This window comes from Calidris pugnax, unplaced genomic scaffold, assembly GCF_001431845.1.
Source record: "Calidris pugnax isolate Ruff unplaced genomic scaffold, ASM143184v1 scaffold24, whole genome shotgun sequence".
NCBI lineage: Eukaryota > Metazoa > Chordata > Aves > Charadriiformes > Scolopacidae > Calidris > Calidris pugnax.
The window spans coordinates 16,021,261-16,041,213 of NW_015090922.1; the positions used below are offsets into that span (position 1 = coordinate 16,021,261).

Sequence of the window (19,953 nt, forward strand, 5' to 3'; positions counted from 1 at the left end):
CTTCTCCCTTGACTGGACCGTTTCTTTTTTTGGGTGTTTTACAGACAAGACTGACAAACAAGTCAGTCTGTCAGTGGTCTCCAGAGTAGAAGAAGCCTGGTTTCTCCCCCGAAGCTGCTTGCCTCATTTGTGTTTTCCCCTAAAATGTCTAGGAGTTTTAAGTAGCAACCAGGCAAGAAATGGGTTTTTAAGCGCAATGCTTTGAGCACTCAGCTTGGCAGGATCACCTCGCCTAAGTGTGGCTCTGTGGCTCATTGGGCTTTGCAGCAAGAAGATTTACAGATAGAGCTCGGGCTCTGAAACTGGCACAGTGGGAAGTGGGTTGGGAAAGATGATAAAGTCTCTTTTATGGCCATGATGAAACAGACATGCTTTTTTCATTTCCTAACCAAAGCTGGAAATTTCCAAGACAGTGTCGCTGACGTACTGGTAGGCTCTGACTGCCACCGTATCTGGAGCCCCTAAATGTTTGAAGACAATCTACTTTATATTGATTGATTTGAGTCGTATATACAAATGCTGCTTGGGCATATGAGTGAGGCAGCGATACAGAGTCTATGCCACTGTAATGTTGTGTGTGTAACATCTGTCACTTGATTCCTATCGCAGTTGCTGATTGATTTTTCTCTGCTGGTTGATACTCTGCTGTTAGGTGGACCTACGTAAGAAAATTTTGGGAACACCTAGGAAAACTAGTGAGCCGCTGCAGGCAGTGGAGTTGAGGATTGGGAAGAGGGTGTCAGTGATGATCTGGTGACTCTAATATTTTAGTAAAGCACACAATACTTCTGTAGTTTTAAATTGAACAAAGGTCTTGGGAGCAGATGTTACTGTCATGGAGGGGTGTACCTGCTATTCACGACATCTCACATGATTTTGTTGCTGGCAATTTTCTAAAAGAAACACAACTATTGAGATGCTTCAAGGAAGTGACATTGATTAAGCAAAAAGTTATTTTAAGACCGTGCAAATCATCTGGCTGAGCTTTGCAAAAGGAAACTGTTTCTAGAGACGAAATCAGCCGGAGATGTAAAGACATCGTCTTGGTCTCTTCCAAGTGAAAAAAAATAATCCCATGCTATTTTAAGGAGGCAAGTTTCATGCTCTGTGATTACTTTCCACAACTCTGTCATTTCTCTGTGCACTTCCCATTGAAAATTATATTCTTCTCCTGTTGCTCAAGAGTGCTATGGAGTGTTGTGTCAGGGTAGACATGGTTGCTTTGCGTATCTCGGAAGTGGCTGTGTTTCTTTTGTGGGTGGATTGATGTTTGTGTTTTAATCATGATCAATGTAAAAGTACCGAAGGAGTCAAAGATGATTTTGCTGCTGAAATATGACACATTCCCTGCTGCAAATTTAGGCCAGGAATACTGCAAGCAGATATTTTTTTTTTACTGTACATGGTTTGGGCTGCAGTGAGAACACTGATGCACAGGGGCAAAAGAGCCGCAGTGGAGATCTGTCTTGCTTGGGGTTTTAACCCTTAGCATCAACATGCAGGGAGGGCTTTCTGGTGGCTTTTGGTTTAGGACAGCCTTGTGGTAGCAGAGAGCTGCCCAGACAGCACACAGTGTTGGAAGAGTCACCAGGAGGAGCTTGGGCAAGAGGTAAGTCCAAGTGGGTGGAAACCCTAGACCATGGATGCGCTTTGCTCCTCAGCTATCCCTGGGGGCTTCTGTGTCACCTCCCTCTCTGCTATAGGGCCAGCCTGACCTTGTGCTAAAAGCTGGAACCTGGTTAGGCTTAGCTGTACAGGACAGGTTCAGCTGGGGATGTTCCCTCCAGGGGCTGTGTTCCCTTTGCCATCATGCTGGGCAAAGCGGCTGGGAGAGGGTGAGGTGTGGAAGAGGAGGAGGCTCCCGAGGAAGCAGCCAGGGAATGTGTTCAGTGGTGGCAGTGATAGGGGCTCCCCTGGGCTGGCTGCAAAAAGCCATCCAGTGCCTGGGCTTGATCACACCCTCCTGCTGTCATCTCCTCTCCCTCTGCTGTTGTGCTGGTCTGAACTGCTGATAGGTACAGGCGGTCTTTCTTCAGCCATTAATACGCTATTGATCCACAGCCCTGCTGGCAGTGTTAATGGACACTGATTGTGTATTATTATTTCCATAATCGTCCTCAAGCTGGAGTGAATTTTCCTTTTCAAATGGCCCATCGATATCATGCCCTGCATTGTGGGCTGGAGCTGGCCTGGTTAATTTGTTTTGTCGAAAGTTTCAGCAAAGCCTGTTGTCTTCATCTGGAGTGGGGCAATCGATGAGACCAGCTGAATAGTGATGGAACACGCAACAAGGCTGCCATCTCCTCCCAGAGCAGGCATGAGCAAGGTGTTTTGTTTGACTGTCAGGATGCAGACCCTTCCCATCCTGCTAGACTTTCCTCGCTCCTGCTGAGTGTTGCCAGCACGTCTTTTCCTTTCACTTGTGTGCTGGCTTCTCTTTGTGCTCTGCTAAGGGGACATGACCCCTTCCTCAAAGATCTTCGTGTTTGTGTGCCCCTGCTTTTCAAGCAGAGCTGTGCATTGCATGAACAGATGGGATAAAATGCTAGCTAAAGCAGTGACTTCAAGGCCTGAGATGTTCCCTGGGTGCAGGGTCTGCAACTAATGGTGCTGCAGAGTAATTCCACCCACGGACAGGCAGTTACTGAGAGTGGTGTTCAGCGAGGAACGCCACGTATGGATTTCCTTAATGAAATGCTGATTTGACCCCACATGTTCCATAAACACCATGTACTTTTCCCCTTTATGAGAACTGCCTTCAAGATGCATCACTTGCTAAGGATGAGAAGTATGAGGGAAGGAGACAGGCAGGTTCTTGAGGGATTTAGGAGCCAATGCCCCATCTTCTCTTGCTCCCTTGTAACCAAGCAATGTGAGTCCAGGGAGCCTGTGAACAGGGATGGAGAAGGACCTTGGGCTTCTTTGCCTAGTTTATGTGCAGAAGAGGCTGAATTATAATTACAACAGATGTATGGGAGGGCATCACTTGTCTCACAAAGCAGAGCAGTTGATTAATTCTGAGGAAAGGGGAAAGCTCCAGGTGCTGCTTTACTCTCTCCCCACCCTGCAGGAGGGTGGTAGCAGAGGTGGGTGGTTTTGGTGTCCCTGTGTGTGTAGCTGGAGGTGCTGGGCCAGCAGCTTTGGACGTGCATTTTTTTTTCATCCTTGAGGCCAACTGCAGGACATGTGCAGGTGGCAAAGGTGGTGATGGGGCAGAGTCTAACAGTGATGGCTGGTGTTAGCCTGCTGAGAAAGCAGTAGTAAAGTGGAATTGTTGCTGTGCTGCAAAAGGGGTGAGCAGCCTGGCCTTGTGGTGGCTGATTGTGACTGAAGGAGTGTCAATGCAGTAACTATCTCTTACCACACTCTCTGTGAAGGAGCTCTCATCATTGCCATTGTAGTGATGGGATCTTGGGCTCAAAAAGATGAACGGCTAGACATGTGAACCAAATAAAGATTACTCATTCATCTCAAAAAAACCCCAATTTCTTTCTTCTTTTTTGCATTTTAATGATATTAGCAACCTCTAAGCACCAAGAGTCTCATAAACTTTCCAGATTATGGTAATAATAACATTGTACAGTACACTGCACTGGGAATAAAGTTATTTTATCCACTTCAATTTCCTTTTGTTTTAATGTGTAAATATATCAAGTGAAAGCATAGTAGGAAATCTCAGTGCAGAGGCCAAATGCATTGCAAGCCAGCCCTTTCCCAAGGAAGGACCCAAAGCTTCAGGTTCAGAGCCTGATTTTTTTTCCTTGTAAAGGAAGGAAGTCTGAAGGACTCTGTGTTGGGAGCCTTCCCTTACTTGATTTCTTACCTGGAAGGGAAGTGATGATGCATCTGTCCCTCAAAGTGTAAAGGAAAGAGGGTAGGGAAAAACCTGTCATCTCTATCCCTGCAGAGGATAGAGACCCTGGACTTTTACTTTGGGCTTTGCCAGCCTGAAGAGAGGGATTCTGCTCCAGCAGGATTTAGCAGGGCAGGTTGTATCTTTGCAAGGGTCGTTCTTCATGGAAGACTGCTGAGAATGGCTGAGATTACTGCTTCATCTCCAGCACCTGGCCTCATGCTCCAACCTTTCTTTTCCCTCCTGGGGGCCTTCTGTGAAACTGTTTACTCTGACAGGCATGGTCCTGCCATCCTGTTGTGCTGGCAACGCACGAACTGTCTGCATGGTGAAATCCTCCAGGAGACCTGCGATGATGTCAAACAATAATGTATTCTTTCTGTTCAAGCACATTAAAAGTGCAATTAATCCTCACAATCTCTCTGCCCATCTGTAATACGGCATGAGGTGACTTTCCCAGCCTTTGTGTGCTGTAGCAGGCTGAGCTTGGAACAGAGACCTTCCCGAGTCTCATGTTGTGATTTAATGCAATCCTGTAAGGGCTGGGTTGGTTGGTTGCTCAGCTCCCATCACTTCACTAAGGTCAAGCTGTAATCTAAGGCAGAGTTTCTCAGGCTCCTATGCCATCTACCCGAGTGCGTGTCTCTCCAAGACAGCCCCAAGGTTTTTGAGCTCCCTTTTGAGAGATCTGGGGTGTAAGACATGGAAACATGGTGGTTGTTCTGCTGGGAACCTGGTGCTGTGATTGCAAGGGAGATGTTACAGCTTAAACAGTGAGGATTCACTTAAAGGGATGTCCCTTTCCAACAAATATAGCTGAAAGGTATTAGTGATGGTAACACAAGCAAGTTAAAAACACCTACGAATGAAGCTGGAGGTGCATGTGCTTGCTTGTAAGCTACATTACAGCTCAGTGGATCCAGAGAGAATTTGGGAGAGGAGGAAAAAATTATGACATAGGGCTTATCCCTAGGGTTGTTGTTTTGCTGTAGACTAGTGTCATATAATGCTTTGTGGTGCCAAATAAGGATTAGTTTAAATAATATTTCTGTTGAACTCGGAGAGAAACTAACAAGTAACCACAAGGTATTTTAGCACCAGAATAGTTGAACAAAACCTCTCTAATCCTATATCGCTGTAGCTAATGATTTTGTTGTGGAAATACCCCATGTGGAAATGTATTTAGGCAGGTGACAGGGCAGGGTTACAGAAGACAGGTTAAATTATGGTGCAATGGCTGAAGGAAAAAGGGTATAAGTTGAAAGATTTGAGTTGTATACCATGTGGGATATAGCAGAGCAACTTAAGGAGACATTTAACTGGGAGATAGAGCTGCAGATAAATATTCCGAATCTCCATGGGGTGGCTGGAAATTAGTTTTTGCAGCAAGGTCATGTTTGCAAAGGGAGAATGGAGCCACCAGCCGGCAAACGCAGCCCAACCTCTTCTGTGAAGAGAGGTTACGAGAGCTTTGCTGCTGCATGGTGCCAGGACCCCACTGAGTGCAGGCAGCACAGGTCAGGGACTGGGGGGAGAATGTGGTACAGGATGGGAAGGGACAGGTCTCTCTTTTAATTGTAGAACAGGGATTCCTCAGCATCACAGCTTGGATCTCAGCACTGTGAGCGATGCTCTGCAGTGCATGTGGGGTTAAAGGTGTGATGGCAGGTCTGCAGAGAACTGGTCCAAAGACTGAAACAGCATGAGAGACTGTCATTTGGAGTAAGGTGTATTGGCAAAGGTTATACAGGCATCTGAATTACTCCTCTGCCACTGTTTGCTTCACAATGTCTTTTCCTGGTAAGTCATTATTTTGCTTTGTATGTATGTATATATCTGTATCTATATCCGTACATGCATACACACTCCTATGTGTATGTGTATACAAAGACACACACATAAGTATGCAGATATATAGGTTTCTGCTTTCTCCTGGGTTCAGTAAGACTCTTCTGCCGTCCAGGCAGTGGAAGGTCACTCATCTGCTCAGTTGTATCAGTGAAGCTTTGACAGTTGGTTTCAGCATTCTGTGATGCTCGAGTGGTGGCAGACACATTCCTAGGCGCCTTGCTGAGGGGGAAGACAGGACAAGCTGAGAGATTCGTCTGTGTTTGTGCCATCGTATTATTCAAATACACCTGTTGCTTCTGTTTGGAGAGCAATAATGATTTTAACAAAGTGCTCCCATGCTGGAAAGACAGAAGAGATGCAAAAAGAGGGAGCTGCTTGCTGCATGCGTGGCACTGCTGCCTGGGTGCTGGGTGGCTGTGGCAGGCTGTGGAGCCCCGGCAGAAAGAGCAGCTTGCTGCCCACTAGCCCTGTGTCCACTCTTGTGTCACTGCTGCTTGGTCAGAGCATTGTGGTGACACTGATTCATACAGGCTGACCTCAAAGGCAGATCTCCACTGCCCTGCCCTCCCTGTTTTTTGCTGCTGGTGGATTAAGCCAGCATGAATCTGAACACTTCCCTTGCCCAGGTGATGGGGTTTAGAACATTTTGATCATGCTAAAGGAATGAAGGAAAAAAAACCAACGTGGTCTTTGAAGCTCAACTAACCTTGAGGAAAAAACTGGGTACTCAGTTGAGCTTTAACAGGTTGTGCAAAAGCTGTGCTTTTTTCAGAAGGCTTGCTAAGGCTCATTGCTTTAAACCCTTTGATCATCTCCTCAGCGGTTTCTTTGTTTGTGTTGCATTTCATTAATGGGAGCTAGAGCTGTGACTCCAGAGTCACCTGGAAGCCTTGTAGCAAGACGGGGAAGTATCCCAGGGGGACTCTCATGGAGGCACTGGTTCTTAGACACGTTTGTGGGTTTCTCTGTTCCTTGAAGTGCGACTGGAGTTTTCCCCTCGAACAAGCACAGGTGTCCCACTGGGTTGTGCAGTCACCTTCAATACATCTCACCTGCTTCAGTGATCACACAAACGCCTTTGGAGTAGGGACCCACGGGCTGTTTGCACAAGACTCAGGAGCTGAGGCTTTTTTCTTTAAAAAACTGTTCTCTTAGAGCTTTTCTCTCACTGCTGTTGGTCAGGGCTACAGTAGGACATAGTTGCTGTTTGGAGGGCATGACATTTTTAAACTTTGTTCTGGGAGGTTGCTATTCACGTATTTTTCCACAGCACTGGTCTTTACTTGTTCTCCTGGCTGGACTGGCAGTAGCTGGGCTCCACTTGGAGCCCTAGCTGGAGAGATTCCTAGAGATGATGGGTCCCCTGATCCTGCAGAGGCTGTTCTCTCTGGCTCAGGGCTGAGACAGTTTGCTCTGTAATTTGGGAAAGACTTGTTTCTCCTGCAGCATGTGCTGTGCCTGTTCTAGGGACGTGTGCTAAAAGCTACACAGGACTTCAAGGCCCTTTCTGACCCTGCTGAGTAGTTATCCTAGTCCCCTGCAAGGCAAATTATAGTAATCAGGCCTGTTTTAGACAGGCGTAGAGCAGCTGTGATTTGACCAGGACCCTGCTTTAACCACTTGCACATACTCCTCTCTGGGAAGAGATGAAAGCAGGGAATTCTTGATCCTCAGGCTGTGCAGGAGGGTCCCCCCAAAAAGTTCTAGATTCTGCTTTTCAGTGCCTAGAGCTGCTCATCCCAACAGGACTAAAGGTTTTAAAATAGCAGTTGATACCAGCTGCCCAGGAGATGGGGAAAATTGCCCAATTTTGTATCTTCTGAGAGCTTTGTGTCTGGGAGCACCTTCCAGCTCCTCCCCTCTGTGGGTTAAGAGGTGGCTCTTCCAGCCTCCCGTGGGAGCAGCCACCCTGGGCAGTGGGCATGAGGGGCTGCTTGTTTCCCTCTTTACCTCCTCTTTCTTCTCCACAGCTCCTGCTCAGGCCCAAATCATCCATGCTGGGCAGGCCTGCGTGGTGAAGGAAGACAACATCAGTGAACGTGTTTACACAATTCGGGAGGGGGACACGCTGGTCCTGCAGTGTCTGGTCACAGGACATCCCCGGCCACAGGTAAGCTTTCAGTCTTGCCTGTCACCCATGGTCCCCATGGCACTTCTTTGTAGTCTCCATGTGAAGGAGAATTGTGGGCAGCTGGGTGCCCAGCTTTCTCCTACATGTTGGAGTCGGGTAGGGATACTCCACAGCACAAGCCCTAGCTTGTTAAACTATGAAGCATCTAGCCTTACTTTCACGGAAAGCTTTACAGGAGCCTACACAGACCTTCTAGTAGTCTTCTGTATGCAAAGTCTCCAAAAAAACCTGAAAGTCCAAACTGAATCCATTATACAAATTACCTTTAATCCACTTACTACGAAGCAGGAACAGCCTGAACAGGCTAGAGGAGGTGTCCCGCATGTGCTGGCCATAGGACTTGGTCCTTCATGGGCCACCAACTTCTCTATATGTACAGACAAGGGGAACCTGCTTAGGGGAGCTTGGGAAATTGTTTGTAGCGCACTTCACTGAGCCTTGTGGAGGCCATCGACCAGGGGCAGATTCAGTCTTGCAGCACTGGATGTATCCATGCAGTGGTCATAGTCACAGTTCAGTGGAGAGCTACGGAGCTGAGCTTGGCTAACTGCTGCAGTCCTTCCCCGGGTCCCTCGAGGGTTGCATAGCCTCAGGCCCCCTGCAGTCTCCTCTGCACCCTTCAGGTACTCAAGCAGGCTGCTTCAATGTGTGGATATGTTTCTAGAGATACTGGACCAGAGCATGGGTCTACCCACTCTGGGACAGAGTGTGGTAGGAGTGGCAGCTGAGTACGATGAGGCTGGATGTGCCAAAATACACTCAAGGGAGCCAAGTACCATTCGTGTGCCTTCTTGGCCCCCTTCCCCAATCCTGCCAAAGATATTTGTGCTGATAAGCCATACATCTGCATACACCAATCAACGGCTCCATGGACTTGCTTGTGACAAGCTACTTGGCTAAGAGGCAATAAAAAAGGGGATGGAGAGAGACTTAGTAGGATTTGAAATAGTTTATCCATGAAAGCATATTGTGGAAACAATAAAAAAAGAAATTATCTTAACCAGGCCAGCAAAATTACTAGCCTAGGTGTGAGACAGTGATGGGCAGATGATAGCTATGTACATCAGAAATGAGGGAGATGGTAGGGCTGGCCCTGCCTAAGGATGTTGAATGTACAGGAAGGTGCTGGCAGGTTGTGGGGATTTGAGGCTGAGTAGCCAGGGAGATTGCTGGAGCAGAGCCTGATGCAGACGGCATGATAGTGGGCAACACCGTGGCTGGTCATATCCTGGACATGCACAGGGGACGCTAGAGAGTGGAAGCAGGTATGCTTGGGGAGGCTGGAACCCACACATATAAAATGTGACATGCATCCTATCTCTTCCCTCCCTCCTCATGGATAGATTTTTTCCCCAGCTAAGCTCTTATACTAACCTTTGTTTAATCTTTTCTTTTCCCTTGTATCAGCCAGTCATTAAAGCATGAAAATGTGGCCAAAATACTTAAATGAGATTGAAATTGAAAAGATTAAAGAGCTGACTGAAGTGCCCTTGCAAACAGGAGACTCAGAGAGTCTGGGGGCCCTCAGACAATTTCATAATAAGCCTGAAAAGGCTAAATAAATCCATGGTCATTAGCTCTGAAAATCTGCTCAGCCTAGTGCTCTGGGAGTAGGATGTAGACACACCTGCTCTTTCTGGAGCATCAGCATCAATTAGGTGGTGGCAGTGAGCTTTAGGCAAAGTCTGGAGGAGGAGTCAAGGTATCTGGTCCATCTCATCTGTGGCCAATGTTGAATTAACATCTCTCTTCTTTTTGTTGGCTGATCTTGCTGGATCTAGGTCCCAGAGTCTGTATGGGCACCCGTGTGGGAGCCCCACCAGTCAGCAGCCTTTAGAAGGGAGGTTGCAGATATAGGAAATGAATGGGCTGAGAAAAGCCATCTCTGTCTTTCATTTTCTGGACTGCAGAAAAAAGGGGAAAGCTTGTACCGCAACTGCTAGGGCTGTACTTCGTTCCAGACATAAGAATAACTATTCAGTTTTAGGCAGTGCTGTCCTTTTGCCACCATTTACCATGAAATATCAGGCAGCTCTGTTGCCCCCGTAAGCCAAGTTTTTAAGATGTGTAGCATAAGGACAAAAAATGCAAGATAGCTTGAAATCTGAAGGGATTTTTTCTTTTCCTTTTCTGTATCTTTAAAATCAAAGTAAAAGCTTGTGTACTGCAAAAGAATGACTTATAAAAATAACATACACAGGGGTTCCCTGTGGGAAAGAGGCAAGAGCCAGATAGCAACTGCATTTTCTTACTCTTACTTGGAAAAGCAAACAGCAGAAATAGCCTTGCTATCCAGAGAAAGATAAAAGAGTGTTGACTGCAATAAAAGCTCTGTGGCTGTGAGCTGATGTCTGCTGTAACTTTGCAGCCTACCAGCCACGTGGGGTTCCAAGGCTTAATGCTGAAGGTCCTGTGCTGTGCGGGTAGTGGTATAAAACCAACCAAGTTCCTGGGTCTACAGGACCAGAGCAGGAGTGGTAAATAAGCAGTGTGTGTCTGGGAGAACTGAGGGGCTACCCTGGACACTTGGACAAGGAGATTGGTGATGTATGAGAATCAGCAGCTGGTCTACTGAGACACAATGAGATCAGCAGTTGAACTTTGGTAAGGTGTAGGGCCCATTTTTGAGAATGGCTAGGGAAGAGGAGCAAAGGGAGTGCTGCTGTCCCCTGGCATCTCTGGTTTGTGTCACCGATTGCTTGCATTTCTCTCATTCCTCTCATGCAGGTGAGATGGACCAAAACTGCTGGCAGCGCGTCGGACAAATTCCAAGAGACGTCAGTGCTTAACGAGACCCTTCGAATTGAGAAGATCCAAAGGCTGCAGGGGGGCCGCTATTACTGTAAAGCAGAAAATGGGGTTGGGGTCCCTGCCATCAAGTCCATTCGAGTAGATGTGCAGTGTAAGTCGTTTAGCGGCAACCCAGACCTTCCCACAGTTCTACTGCATGTCTCTGCCTCGCTGCGGGGCCGGCAGGGAGCTGCATTGCCCTAGGACCATGCACACCCGATTCAGGAGCAAAGGGACTGGTGTGGTGTCCCCAGGGTCCCTTTCCCCTAGGAGATTGGATCCATTCACAAAAAAGGTAGTCCATATAAGTCATCCTTATCTAGGGACTGTGATATCTGTCACTTCCAGAGGCCCCTAGCATTTGTCTGGGGTGTAGCATTGTAGGGGTCTTGAGCTTTCTTTGTCTTCACTTTAAGGCTGGCAATTCTTGAAGCAAACCAACACTCCTTGAAATTGGTAGTGCCTCAGATGCTTGGGGCATTCCTCAAAGAAGTTCCCTGCCCCCAGCATTGCTACCTCTGCAGTGTGGTGGAAACAGAGCAAAAGACTCTGGGATACACCTGAGGAGGCTGAATTGTGAAGGGGTGAACATGAAGGAATCGTTTGGTTTCAGTGACTCAGAGTTTCTCTGTCTGGTTGCAATGTCCGCCCTTCTTGTGTCCTGGAGATGCTGTTATTGGTTCTCCACCTTGGGCCCCAAGTTTTGAAAGTTTCTCATGCTGGCTTAATGTTATTTATTTTTGGGATGCTGTGGCCAAAAGGGAGGGAAATTAAATTGATCCCATAACCCACATATGGGAGGAATCCAAGGTGTAAGGTCTAGGCAACTCTTCAAGACTTTTGCTCTCTTGGGGAAGATTCTGCTCATTGTTCTTGGCTATCCACTGTTCCAGTTTTCTCCAACCCAAATAACACCAAATCTCTCTCCTCACTCATATCTTCTGAGAAGGCCTAGACAGAAAGCGGTTGATGCTTCAAAGATGTAAAGTATGATATAAAGCAGCTTGAACTGTCCCTGAATTTGTCACCACCTGTTTCCACACTCTCAGCAAGATAGTATTCTGTGATGAGGTGCCCCCTGGTTATCTGTCAGTGGAGCAACCTCCAGGTTTCAAAACTCCAGTTACCTGCCTGGAGTCTGGGCAGAGCTTTGCTGACAGCAGCTGCTGCCTGACTGCTTCCCTGCTCTCCAGCCCTGCAGTGAAGTGACCCTCACAAAGTATGCCATAGACTTGAACATCCTTAGGCTTTGGTAGCTTTATGATCCACAGTTTTGTTATATGGCTTGGAGCAGCTCTGGTCTCTGTTCCTTCCTTGCCCTACCCTGCACTGGAGTAGTGTAGTGTGAGCACCATCCCACAGACTGGGAAAACAGATTGCTTCAAACAGCAGCCAACTTCGGATAGGATGAGCATTTCTTCATGGACCTTGCATAGCTTTGTTTGGAGGAGTTCTAACATCCACCTAGATCTGCTTGGCTTCTCTGTCCATTTCTTCTTCTATGTGTGGTGAAGGCATATGATAACTCTCCATTTCAAAGGGGACTTGCTTTTCTCAAGCCTCAGCAGGACACCTTGCCAGGGCCTATGTCTCTAGGAATAGCACTGTGGGATGAACCTCTTTATGCCCTGAGGGTGCTCCCTTTACTTCTGGGGTGCAGGCTGGAGCTAGGATGATGTAGTGTCCCGTGGTCCCTCATGCAGCTCTGACCTGTAGAACTATGGGGCTAATGGGGTGGCCAAGGGCTTTCTCATACTAACATCTACTCTGCAGATGGACTTGGTAACGCACCTCTGTTCTGCTCACTTGGTTCTTTGGGAGGAGAGACTATTTTCTGCTAGTGTTTGCAGTAGGTAGAAGGGAACATATAGGAAAAGCCACAGTTTTTGTTGAACGCTCACCCAAGCAACCTTCAGCTGAATGAACCAGAACTTGAAAACAAACCCCTTCTTTTCCCACATTCCAATTTGTAGTTGGAGGTAAGTAATCACCCTCAAGTGAACCTTGGTGACCTTGACAGCTAGTGCTAGTCCTCAGTCCTACTTTTAGTATTAGGCAGCAAGGTTGTGTGGAGAGCACCACTGGTGCCAAGAGGATATTAAATGGGAAACACTTATCTGTGTAGCAAGTTATTCCTTTGCCCCAAGTAGGCATCAAGAGAGGCTTTAAAGTATTGTTTAGATATCAGCAGAGAGGCAGCTGCTGTTTGGAGTATTTCCATGTGGGGGAGAGGGAAAATAAAGAAAAAGAAAGAATGGATGTTTACAAGCTATATTGTGCATGAAACATCCCATGTGATCATCTCCATGAGCAGCCTTGGGCCAAATTTATCATTTGTGCAGCTCTCTGACATCGGTGGTGTTATTCCTACATCAAGGACATATGTATAGTTGTAGGTCTTATTTTAGCTTTTCTCAGGAGGGCTAGACTTAGAGCTGACTGCTGTGAAAGAAGGCTGAAAGATTTGAGGGAGGAAAGGTTTAGCAACCGAAAGGAAGATGTTTTCTGTGTGGGGAGTAGCTCAAGCCAGGAGACCTGAATGGTGTGTATCTTCCTTGATCACTAAGGGAGGTGTTTTGTCATACATCCTACTGAGAAATGGAGCCTTAGAAGGATGGTAGCTACCGAGTTACTTATCCACAGTGTGAATAAATACAGGAGAATTAAGGACAAAGAAGGGGGAAGGAGGAGAAGCTGTGTCCAAGGTCCTGGTCCAAGAGAATTTGGTGTAAAATTCAGTCACCCTGTGGCCACATGCAGGCAGCACTGTATGGAAAGGAGCCTTTTTTTCTCCACCTGTTTTTCTTCAGCCTAGGGTTTGGGTTTTTTAGGATTTTTGTGTGCCTTGTCATTGTTCTGCTAATGACTCTACTCATATCTCTGAGCTATGGTGTGGTCAAGCTGACAAATCTCAGGTCCCATTACAATTTCTGTCTACCAAGCATACAGCTCATTAAAATATGCAAATCCACAAGATGACACTTGTGATTCAGTAGAGAACTTGTGTTATTTGGATGACACGTTAGCAGAAACTCATCCCTGTTTCCCCCTTCCTTTCTGGGAGTCAGATTTCCAAACTTTCAAACCTTTAAAGTAAAATATCCTGAAAATTAGATGGCACAGGAGAGCAAGAAGTGATGAGCATGTGTCCTCTTCTTCTTTGCTAGTGTGCAGAAGACAGTGCTGGCAGCAGTTTCCTTGCAGTTGAAGGTGGGGTCATAAGGCTGCTGAGAATGTAGAATTGTTTCAACTGAGCTCAACTGGTGTTTTATAAGACATACTTAAGGGCATGGGGACAGATTTCAGTTTTAGAAGGTCAGTTGATCCCATTTTATCATATGGGATCTTTACCTTTAATCACAGTCAGTCTCAAAGTGGTTCTGGGAGGAGAACCCCTCTGAGGTTTTCCCCATCCTTCCTTGATGTTCAAACATTGGTGTCTGGTGCAAAAGCCCAAGGAAGCCATCCCTTTTTTAGCAAGATGGCAGTCCCGGAGAGCAGTGTGCCCTGGGTGGACAGAGACAGTGTGCTCCCTGTGGGGCTATTGCTTCTGTCCTTGCAAGTGAAGTGACTGATAACCATAGATCCGGTCGTGAGAGCTGCGTGCCTGGTGCAGGTATGGTGAAAGAACTGGAGGAGCATTTTCTTAAGAAGCATTTCATAAAGGGAGAAAACAGAGAAGAATCTGATCAGTTTATGGGTGAGTGATAGGGATGCAGTGAGTAGAAGTGGCTGAAGAGGGAGGGTAAGTACAGACCTTGAAAAGAAGCAAATACACAGAGGATATTTTAATAGGAAGACAGAGAAATTGTGCATACCTTTCACAGTGTTTTGCATCTTGTGTTCCCATGGCACCCTGCAAGACTTGCTCCTGTCTAGTAGAAGACTCTCCATCTCAGCTCCTTGATCTTGCCCTGGCTTCTACTCTAGCCCTTTGACTTGAAGGTTTATCTTGTCCTTTGTGTGGGCATCTTACACTGTGGGCGTAGCTCCATGATTTCAGGATGGATTTGGAAAGTGGGAGCAGAAGAAATGATGGTGGAGCATAGTTTCCTGGGATCTTTCTGACCTCTCACTGAAGGAAAGAGCAGGTATTTGGGTTGTGGAGTGTCACTGGGGAAGGTGAAGCAGCCAACTGCTCTGAGAGGCATTGCTTGAGGACCACATGGGATCTACAAGCCAGAGGTGCTTTCTATTCTCTGAAGGTTGTGTGGTGAGCGGGAGAATTTTTGCTTCTCCTGTCTGTTCCCTTTAGATATTGTTTGTGTTACCTGCCTTCAGATCAGCTCTTAATTCAGCAGTTGTCATCAGCCAAATGTGCAGGAGCTTCGCCTCTCCTCTATGGTGCCTGGAGCATCGTCTGCTCTGCAGGCTGTATGTGCAGACCAAGCTTCACTAACAACTGCTGCGGCCCTCCTTACCTTCTTTGCAGATCTAGATGAACCTGTTCTCACCGTTCACCAGACCATCAGCGATGTACGTGGCAGCTTCTACCAGGAGAAGACTGTCTTCCTCCGCTGCACTGTCAACTCCAATCCACCAGCTCGCTTCATCTGGAAAAGGGGAGCTGAGACACTTTCCCACAGTCAGGACAATGGCGTGGACATCTATGAACCCCTCTACACACAGGTGAAAAAAACCAAACTTCCACCAGCTTGTGTTGAGTGTCTTGCTAATACGGGGCACTCTAGTGGATGGCCTTTCTTCCCCCATGTGGATTGTGATGCTGGGGAGAGGGTGATGGCCACTGCAGGGAGCACTATCTCCAGAAGGGCTGCCAGAGCCTACTTTTGTATGTGGGTTCCCAAGGGACAAGAGGAGCAGAGCAACAGGAGGGAATTGGACAACCTAGAAGTCATGTCCCTTTTTTGGCACTGTCCCTGAGAGTAGGTTACAGCTCCCTAACAAGGTTACATGGTTGTTGGATGGCTGAGACTAAAATCAAAGCACACAATCCCAAGACTGGCTCTCCTCTATCCCAGTACCTTTTTTTTTTTTCCTCTCAAGTGCCCAAGCTCCATGGGGCAAATGATGAAGAGCTTTTCCTAAAGGCCTTAAACAACAGAGGCAGCCCAACTGCCTGGGCACTTTCTGACTGTCATGTTGTGACAGGGTATCCACATCCTTTCTACTTCTCCTGCTTGCCTGTGTGCTGGACTGCCCCCTCTGAATGCCACTTTCTTCACAGTCATCAGCCCACCAATGTGGTGGGAGACGGAGGGGATTTTTTTCTTTTGCCAAGGCACTCTGGGGATGTTATCCTAAGCTGAGCTCTGGCTCTGAATGGCCTTCAGATGCTAACCAGCCCCAGCACTTCCATCAAGGCCGTTTGGCAGCACGAGGCAGCATGTGGGAAGGGAGGGCTGAAAGGACCGCTCCCCAGGGCACCCGTTTCATCCCACTCACCTCCCCGTGCTCCCAAAGCTGGGCCCCGAGTGCATTCTGGCTGAGCTGGATTCCTGAGTGATGCTCCAGGCAACCTTTTAGTTAATGTAGTTGTGTTCATATTTTATTGAAACACGCCATCTCTGTAGGTCGTGGAAATGGGCAGCCAAATGGAAACGTTCAGGGGGATGAGGAGAAAGAAGAGAGCTGCACGTTAGCGGCAGATTTGCAGAAACACGGTAGTTCAGCGCTGCTCTTGGCCCTGAAAGAGAGCTTTGTCTAGTCCAGAGCTATGTGGCATCCAACCAGAGCATCACTGGCCTTAGAGGAAGACACCATGAGCTCTTCCAGCTTTCACTAAGCTCAGTGTAATTAACAGGAGACATTGCTTAATGAGAGGATGTCTTAGGACTTGAGATATTTTCTTCAGCTGAATAAGGCATCTGGCAGAATGTCACTGTGTTCCAGCATTAACGTGTAAATGACCCAGCATCCTGCAGCTCCTGTCAGGCAATGTTTCCACCACCATGGGTCATTCCCAGCTCTGAGAGAGGCTGTTAGGACTGCTGTGCTCACACAGGCGCGCCCTTACGGTCCTCTCCTTAGCATTAGAATAAACCTATGAGCTTGCATTGGTAAGAGTTGAAGTTAACAAAAACACAATGCCGCAACACTACTGGGAGGGGAGTATCTTGCTGGTGCTCAAATACATTGTTTAACAAAGCACTCTTTGCAGGGCTTTATAATATTGTCTTAAAGATGAACTGGTATCAGTGTCAGGTTTGGGTAGGCTTTTACATTAAAAAGGAAGTGAAGACTTTACTGCTTAAGTTTTTTTTAAAACTTATTTACACTGAAGGTTTATACACATTTACCCACCATTTACTAATGAATAAACAGGATACATACGACCCTGTAAGTAAGTAGTTGACATGCACATTGTAAACGCCATTATTTGTGTGGCATAGCAACAAATCTCAGGGGACAGGACTTTCATAGGGTTATTGGTCTCCTAGGTATTTATCTTTCTAATTTACTTAGTTCAGATCTTTGCTCCCTGCATATTAGCATGCCTGAGCTCATCGTCCAGTCCCTTGAGGTTGTCCTCAAGAGGATTTGTCATGCTGACACCTTCTCACATTTGCAGGCAATTATAGAATGGTTTCTCCAAAAGAGATTTAGACAAACACAAGGAGAACAACAGTGACAAGCTGTCGTAGGAAGACATATGAGTTGCAGGGTGTACAAACCACAGGATGCATCTCGGAGCTTTCCAGATTCAATAAATAAAAATCTGCATCTATTGTTAATTTAACAACTTGATTCTGTTTCTGTAACAAGCCAGTAACTAATGCAGTACCAAGGAATGATTTTTGTTCATTTGTTTCTTACCATACTATGAGAAAAAGCTATAAAAGTCTGTGCAGTCGCTCTGGATTTACACCAGCATAAATGAGATTAGAATGTGGAGATGAGAGATCAGAAAGTTTTGGGAGATTCTTTGGGTATTTCTCGGAATAATCTTTTTTTGCCCTGTACTGCAAATTTTTACAACATAACTGTTGAACTTGTCATATTTAGGCCAGCATTAGTGCCTGAAACTGCTCTGATTTACTTTTTTTTTTTTTTTTTTTTTTTTTTTTTTTTTTTTTTTTTTTTGCAATGTTGCGACCCTACTGACATTCCCTGGGTTCTTACCAACATCTTGGCATACAGATCTCAGGGTCTGCTATGGGATGTTTAAGGTTTTTCAGGTTCCACAAGATGATTCTGACGACAGAAGTTATGCCTAGACTTTTTCTGAAGAGCTTTCAGGTTAAATGGCAATGCATTGCTGGGTGTTTTGAGAAATCCTGTAGGTGGACTTACCACTGGAAACATTTTGTGTCTCCTTTATACAAAGCTAGCGGGGCTCGGAGTCTGCACCATTCCCTGAGGTTTTGATGGGAGCTGCTGTAATCTGTAAATTTTGGGACAGGTTATGGACTAGTGACAATGAGCTGTGCTTTGTACACCTCTGTCTTTCCCTCCTGCCCCTTTTTTCCCAACTCCCAGGGTGAAACGAAAGTCCTGAAGCTGAAGAACCTGCGGCCCCAGGATTATGCCAGCTACACATGCCAGGTGTCTGTCCGCAACGTCTGCAGCATCCCTGACAAATCCATCACCTTCCAGCTCACAAACACCACAGGTAAGAGAGGATGAAGAGGGTCACCGCAGCCCTCCAACCTCCCACCTGCTCAACAGCCATTACTCCTCCAAGAGGGTGACAGAGCACCCTGTCCAGGGCCTGCAGCACTTCACATCCATGTACATGACTGCTGGGGTTGCAAATTCTCCACACAAAAGTTTTGTGGCCAGGGATGCTCTAATTTCTTGTCGCTCTGTGTATAGCCGGGGCCTTGAACAGGCTTGCCATGAGATCACTAAAACAGACTACGTGTAGGTGTTGAAGCACTATGTAGTTTTTAATCCAGACGCTGTTTTATTTATTTATAATTCTAAGTGACTTTAAAAATAGATTCGGTACAGTCTGGAGCAGGGCAGATGCTGCAGAAGTTCTTACAAATAATTCATTTGTGTGTGACTCTGGCCTGGTTTGCCGGGGTGTGCTCTCAGCACCTCCCAGCTAACAGGCCCTGCTGGTGTTTGTGGAAAGCAAATATCTCTGGTGCCTTCCTCAAAAATAAATTTTACACTGATACTCATACTGGCAGTGCTTAAGTGCACCTCCAGTTGTGACCAGAATCAAGCTGATGCCTCGTGCGTGACCTGCCATAATGGACTGATAACTGAGTATCATCTACTTGCAAGGATCAGATTGCAACCTGTCCATAAAAAACCAAACCAACCATCCAACCAAACAAAACACCAAAACCAAACCCACACCCACAAAAAACTCCCACCCACAAAGCCCACACATGTGTTGAATATTTTCAAATAATAAGTAAATGTTAGGAAATTGCTTCCAGCCCTGGAGTATTCCAAGATCAGAAAAAAAGGCATTGTAGTTGTTTGAATTATTCACCTCTCTAATGTAACACGAAGCAGTTTGCATCCCTTGTGTCATCTTTGTGCAGTGGAAACAGAACTCTTTTGATGTTGCCAACTGTTGATGGGGTATTGTTGATACTGTATAAATTATGTTTATTGATCTGACTTGAGCCCAAGGAGCTGAGCAATAGTTGCATCATTTTATGTAGAAAGAAGAAAAATAATGAGCTTACGAAAGTGAACTATAGCTAATGTCAGGAAAAAAAATTCTCTGTGTAGTAAGATCTCTGAACATTTCTCAAGCAACTCACACCACTGCCTGAGTTTACCTCAGGATGAGACTGTAGCGAATGCTGGAATGTTCCCTCTAAAAACTTACCTTGTGCTCATGATGAAGAAAGGGATTTCATACAGCTCTTCTTCCCTGTTGTGTCTTTGCCTTTGAAGAGTTAGAAAATCAAATTTCTCTTCGTGTCCACTCCCCCCTGCCAGCCCAAGCACAGGTAAACTACCCTTCATTTCAGTCCAGCCCCTTTACTGAATGAACAGGGAAAATGTATTTTCAGGTTGTAGCCAGATCAGAAGCCAGCGATACGGCTGAATTTACACCAACTTCAGCTCTTAACTCAGTCCACGTAGCACATACATCTAGTTCTTTTTTCTTGTTGTTTAGTTATAGATGCATATTTATAAATAGTTACAGTGAAGCCTGACACCACAAGCTCAAAGGGGCCACAGAAAATGTGTTCCTAGCAAATTGCATTAAAAGCTGGAGGTGAAAATGAAGCTGGCATTGCGCTGTGAGCAGGGTTTGTGTTAAATAGTATTTCATGTTAAATATACTTGTGTTATCTGGCTTCCTTGCCCTGTAGATAGCATTGTGCATAGATGAGAAAATATTTAAAGAAAAATCTTTAATGCTTTCTTTTTTTGTATAGGTCTTTTCTTTCCC

At 46.2% G+C, this 19,953-nt stretch overlaps 1 protein-coding gene across 1 annotated transcript in view; it reads left to right on the forward strand.

The window, feature by feature from the left end:
- The window catches only part of MDGA1 (MAM domain containing glycosylphosphatidylinositol anchor 1), a 144,417-nt gene that overhangs the window by 41,848 nt on the left and 82,616 nt on the right, over window positions 1–19,953 (forward strand). Inside the window, exons 2-5 of the mRNA XM_014950442.1 lie at window positions 7,675–7,814; window positions 10,563–10,737; window positions 15,058–15,254; window positions 18,066–18,198. Of these exons, the coding sequence (XP_014805928.1) occupies window positions 7,675–7,814; window positions 10,563–10,737; window positions 15,058–15,254; window positions 18,066–18,198 (645 nt within the window). The remainder of the gene's footprint in view (window positions 1–7,674; window positions 7,815–10,562; window positions 10,738–15,057; window positions 15,255–18,065; window positions 18,199–19,953) is intronic.